This window comes from Mastomys coucha, unplaced genomic scaffold (genome assembly GCF_008632895.1).
Source record: "Mastomys coucha isolate ucsf_1 unplaced genomic scaffold, UCSF_Mcou_1 pScaffold14, whole genome shotgun sequence".
Classification (NCBI taxonomy): domain Eukaryota; kingdom Metazoa; phylum Chordata; class Mammalia; order Rodentia; family Muridae; genus Mastomys; species Mastomys coucha.
In genome coordinates this window covers 88371833-88377832 of record NW_022196896.1, presented here as the reverse complement: position 1 = coordinate 88377832, position 6000 = coordinate 88371833, and the positions used below count along the sequence as shown (strand labels likewise).

Sequence of the window (6000 nt, the reverse complement as noted above, 5' to 3'; positions counted from 1 at the left end):
TTTAACATCTACATAAAGCAAATATAACTCACTTGCATTTAACAAGTTCAAGTGGAACCTCAGAGCAACTAAAGAACTAAGCAGACAACTCTTAGCTTTCAAGTGTTTTTAAATATGAAAATCCAACCAGACGCATTGAAATGCATATTAAAAGCAAACTTAAATCCTTCTCATTTTTTAAAAAAGTTTATTGTTATATGTAAGTACACTGTAGCTGTCTTCAGACACACCAGAAAAGGGCATCAGATCTCATTACAGATGGTTGTGAGCCACCATGTGGTTGCTGGGAATTGAACTCAGGACCTACAGAAGAGCAGTCAGTGCTCTTAACCGCTGAGCCATCTCTCCAGCCCCCAAGCCTTCTCATCTTTAAATCAGGTTATTGATCAGTTATTTTTACATGACTCCAAGTTGGTTTTGACTCAATGCTAACATGTTATAAATCCGTTTCTACTTTTATAAAATAGAGATCATCAAACTGCCTAGCCTTTGCAAAACAGGACAGTAAAATATGCAAATAATATTATTAATACTTATAATTCTGGCAACAATAGTTGAATGGATTAATTGCTTTAAAATGATGCCATTTCATTCTACCCCTGAGCAGCAGCAATGACTCTTGCCTTCTGGCAACCATCAGCCCCCACTATTGGAAAGCAGTGGCCTGAGAGATGCTGTGTTATGAGCAGTTTGGCTCAGAAGCAAGATAGCTTGTTAAATGTTAGTGAAAATGATCACTACTTAGCTTCCTAATTTAGAAGCCCTGCCAAATTTCAATTCACATCAATATATATGTGTGTGTATATATATGTATGTATGCATATATGTATGCATGAATATATGTTTGTATATCTAGATGCCCAGTGCATTCTATCTATTCCAACTCTTGTTTTACAGGTATTCCCCACAATATTTTCCACATTCAGAAAGATGATTTCTTGAGGTAGAACACTTTAATTTTAATTTTTACAATTTGTTTCTATTATTTGCTGAGTCCTCATAGGCACCACCCACAGGTTTTTACAGTTTAAGGGAGACTGACATCAAGGATATTAATTAATAAGCTGAATTAACTGTCTGTGAAAAGAGCCAGTAAATACCAGTCTAACTGACCCATAGTCTAAGAGAAATAAACCTCTCCATTTATGAATGCCCAGAAAGACATCCAGGCAGGAAGGCCTGCTGCATTCTATAGCTCAACCTCCCTACAGACATCAGGCACATGTATTGACCACCTCTGAGGATGTTAAAACATCAAATGCATTCAGAAATGGATGGTCAGAGGCCATGTAGAGGGACTTGGCTTGATTTTGATCATAATTAGTTTGGCAATGATTATAAATATTCAAGAGATCAACAAAGTCAATAAAACAATAAAAAAATGCTTACTGAGCAAAAGTTTTGTCCAAGAGTTCCACGTTGTTGATTTTTACAATGCATTCATTCTCCTGAAACAGTCCTTCCTGCTTGCACCTGCTGTTTTCTTCGATGCCTCGGATGAAGAGTCCTAGGATCCTAAGTGAAACACTTAAGTTGAAATAAAACATCTGAATACCAATGTACTCCTTATTGCTCCTCTTGCAGCTATTCAGAAATATGTATTGGTTTCTGTTTACTAAACACAGGATATTTCTATTCAGCCAAATGGTTCACCTTTCAGATTCACACACAATCACACACTAGACACTCACACACCAGACACTCCCATACCTACCTGAAGACAAATATCAATATCATAAATACTAACCCATTTCTTTGTTTGCCTTGATCTTAGAAAAGATCAGTACATCTCAATAAAAACATACTACCCAAGACAAGCAGTGTGACTAGTGGCATCAGAGGTAACTGTTGGGAAGTCTCGCTGAGCGGCAACGTAGAAACATGGGGCTGGTGATGGGAGGTGACTGTTACCCAGTCTTATTATATGTTCTAGCACTTTGCATTTTAAAAAGTAAATGAACATTTCAACTCAGACCCTATGATCTATAAGGAACATCCGCGTGTCTCTGAATCAAGTCTCTGCCAAGTGTTTCTCCATCCTCAGGATGGCCCAATGAAGTAAGGTTGGAGGATCACACCTGTGTAAATAAGGTAGAGTAAAAGTGTCATCAATGAGCCTAATCTGATTGAGTAGGCAAAGACCCTCGCAGACCTAAGATGCAGAGATCTCAGAGCTTTGAAACTTGTTCAGAGTAAGAAGGGAGAGGGGACTGAAATGAAAGAAAATCTAAAGGAAACATATCAAACAGTTGTTACATTTCCTATACAGTTCTTCTACATCCATGGAGGTTTCCAGGACCCCCTTTGGGGACCAAACACTGTGGATGCTCAAATCCTTTATGAAAAATGTCATGCTATTTGCATCCTTCTGTGTGTTTTAATTATCTCTAGATTACCCACAAAATGCAGTGCAATGCAAATGCTTTTTGAATAGCTGATATAATGTTTAGGGGTAATAACATATAAACGTTTGTATATAGCCAGTACAGATAGAAGATTTTGTTGATATACTCAGTCCACAGTTGGTGGGACTGAGAATCTTGTGGACACAGATTCTGGTATTCACATGCAGGTTGGATATGCACATGCGTATATGTGTTTTTCCAAATGCAAACTTTATTACACTCATAAAGCCAAAACTAAATTTACCACAAGAAATGCCACCTCTACGTTCTTTAGTCATTGTTCACTTTGATGAAGGCCTTTAATCTTTGTGGCATGACACAGGCGTCATCTGGTGTCACACTGAGATAGACCGATGGATGGGCTTCTGTGGGTATCTGCTGGAGGTGGAGAAACTACTGCCTCCATGTTCCCTGTCCCCTTAATTATTCTATTCAGTCATTATCTTTTGAAGAAAGTCTTGTGTGCTATATTACATAGTCCCTTTGTGTTAAATTTCAAATCTAAATAAAATATGAGCACATTTTATGTGTGCATAATAAGGTCAGCCATGCAAAAAGGGCACTCTGTAATGACGGCTCAGGAGAAAGTGGTTCTCCTGTTCGGAGTGGCCACAAAATTGAGCCTCTGCCTCCCACCTCAGTTCATTAGTGAGCACAGCCCACCTCCAGGTATCAATGGGCAGGATGCTCACAATGGTACTCAGATCCCTCCTTCAGAAACCTGAGCGGTGTGCTGCTGCTGAGCTAGCCGTAGTCACACCAGCTACTGTAAGGAAGGGCTCCGGGTCATCAGGGCAAGGGTGCACAGAGTCTCAGAATTCTAGAACTTTCCTAAATTAACCAAACACATCATAGCACAGGGCTAAAGTGAGACTCTTTGATAAGAAAAAGGGGGATTAGATCAAAATCGTGCTTTCTCCTAAATTAACCTGCTCTCTGACGGTTCACAGTTTAAAGTTTTGTTACGGTGGTCCCCCATAACATGATCCATTAGGAGGCTCACGTGTGGTTATAAACCAGTTTATGTAAGTGATATTTTTTTAACAAGCATTCAAGTCTTCCTTTAATTTAATTCAGTACATCATCAGTCATGTAATGTTACTCCCTAGGATTTAATTTCACATTTTGGGAGATGAATTAATTCTTTCAGGCCACTGGGTTGCAATTTAGCTAGCATATTACAGCTGGAGCATGCTATGTGAACCTCACTGATCTAAATAACCTAACTTTCCATGAAAAATTTATTGACAGAATAAGCCCAACTGTAAAACCTGTGTGTCAGAGGTAATTTTGGTAAAATGTAAAACTGACTGATTTCATTAGTTTGGTCCCCAGCAACAAACCCATCCAACCCTGCCCTCCCTCTTATCTGGAAGGAGTAAATTCCCTGCAGCATGATGTCATCTCTACCACACTGGGGAAGCTTATAAACCATGATCTACGTTTACTTACTGGTGGTGATAGCTGCCTTATTTGAGATGAAACTTATCGGACCTAACAATGCTGTGGTGCAATCATAGGTTAAGAGTAGCCAGTTCATTGGCAGTGTTAAAGGATGCTAAAAATTCAGTTCCCCAGCAGAATAAAATGAGCAGCAACTGTTTCTTGCTCATGGACTCATCACTTAGGACTCTAGTATCCAGTCCTTGGGCAGCTCTGTGCTCCCACTGAATCCTGAGGCTTCACCGTCTTGCTATCTCACCACTAATCACTAAAATTCTCCTTTCCTCACATTCTGAATCTCTTTCTGTCTATTTCACCTTTAGCTATTTAGCTATCTTTGTTATGAAATAGAAGTGTATTATCTACTTTAAGTAAAAAAAAAATCACTTTTTAAATTTTGATATAAAATCAACATTATAAAATAAAGTTAACATTTTTTGTCTGTTTGTTTGCAAGGATTTAGTGTTTTGTGCTTATTTTCTTTCCTTAAAAAACAAAAACAAAACCCAAAAAATCCCAAAACAACTACAAAAACGGGAGAGCCAATGATCCTGAATGTAAGCTGTACCCAGCATCCCCTCCTCTGGTATCTAATGAATTCCTCTGGACTTCAGCTGATACAGTAGCCAGAGTAAGGTTCTCTTTCAGTAACAGGTGTGGCAACCTTTTTCTTTTTTCTTTTTTTCTTTTTTTTTGGATTGAAAAACAAAACAAAACATTGGTAGCAAAACCAATTATAGTACTCTTAATAAAGAATTAAATGTAAATTCTAATTTAAAATAATGAGACAAACTAATAAATGGAAGGAAATTAAGAGCTAAGCATACCACTATGACCTAAGTGGGCTCCCCCGCTCACACAGTAAGACCAGATGGCAGCATGAAGGCAGACACTTGTCTGACATGCTCCATAGGCAGCTCCATCAAGACACATGGCTTGAGTTAAGAATGCTGTTGCAGCCTGGACTCATTACTTCTTAACTTTTATTGGCTCATGTCTCCACTTCCATATGATTTTTAATGTATGTTTTAATTAAATTTCCTTTCTATAATAGTAGTAGATACTAAAATATATATAATAGAACCACTTCTTCAAGTTATTGTACAGTTGACAATGAACTTATAATGAAACCTCATTTGTGAATCAGGTTGTTTTTATTTTATCCAAAATAATCCTCACACTGACGATTTATGCATTCATGGGTTGTGGGTTTTACAAGGAGATATCACATTTTTAATGTCATTTAATCCCTATAACCTTGATGGGAAGTAGATTGTCACTACAGATGAGTTTAGGGGAATAGCTGGAGGTTATGTGAAGACAACACTGGGATTAATCCCTTTGAGACCAAGTCAAATTCTCTTCCCAGCCGTCTTCCACACTTGTCCTAGGAATAAGAACCCCACAGAGAAACGGGAAGTCAATACAGTCCTGTCTACTCCCCTTATTTGAAGTGAGAGGAGGTGATTTTCCATCTAGGGGCCAGTTTCTTTTCTCAGCCATTGGAAATGAAGGATGGTGACTGTCACTGCAGACTCTTTTTTTTCTTTTCATTTTGGGGAATTGCAAAGATCCTATGTTCTATTCCAGGTTCATTAAACTAAAGGGCCTGGTAATTTAACCACTCTGGTATTTCACAAAGCTCTATCAGCACACTTCTGCCAAAAGCCATTAGGATTTCTCACGGGAACTGAATAAATACTCACCTTGTCTGTCAAAAACAACCCTGCTCTGTCCTTTGCCGTAACCCATAACATATATAAACACGCTTATTAACACACACAGGAAACCAGACAATAAGAGCCACTGGCTTTTCGGTTCATTTCTTTTTAGAGACCGTTCATTCCATCAGGAGCTTGGCATCAGATGTTATATGAGAGAAAAATAAGGTGATGTCTTTGCAATTACAGGTAGCAGATGGCTACCTGAGAAAGACGGTGCCAACCCAAATATCATGACTGAGGCTGCTTGTCCTTTGATACGGCCAACTGGATTGAGTAAATATCCAGAGCCAGTAAATTAATACTATATAACCTTTGGGGAAACTGTGGTTCTAGGAAGAGCAATGGAATGAGAACAAGTCAGAAATCACAGCTTTGAGGGACTCTGAGGGCAAAAAAATAAATCAACAGGCTTTTCTGGTCCTTGATCT

General features: G+C 38.5%; 1 protein-coding gene across 3 annotated transcripts in view; it reads right to left on the bottom strand.

Annotated features, from left to right (window-relative positions):
• The window catches only part of Pard3b (par-3 family cell polarity regulator beta), a 997480-nt gene that overhangs the window by 474030 nt on the left and 517450 nt on the right, over positions 1-6000 (bottom strand). For all 3 annotated transcript variants that reach the window (XM_031367697.1, XM_031367695.1, XM_031367696.1), the window contains exon 7: positions 1390-1515. In XM_031367697.1, coding sequence (XP_031223557.1) covers positions 1390-1515 — 126 coding nt within the window. The remainder of the gene's footprint in view (positions 1-1389; positions 1516-6000) is intronic.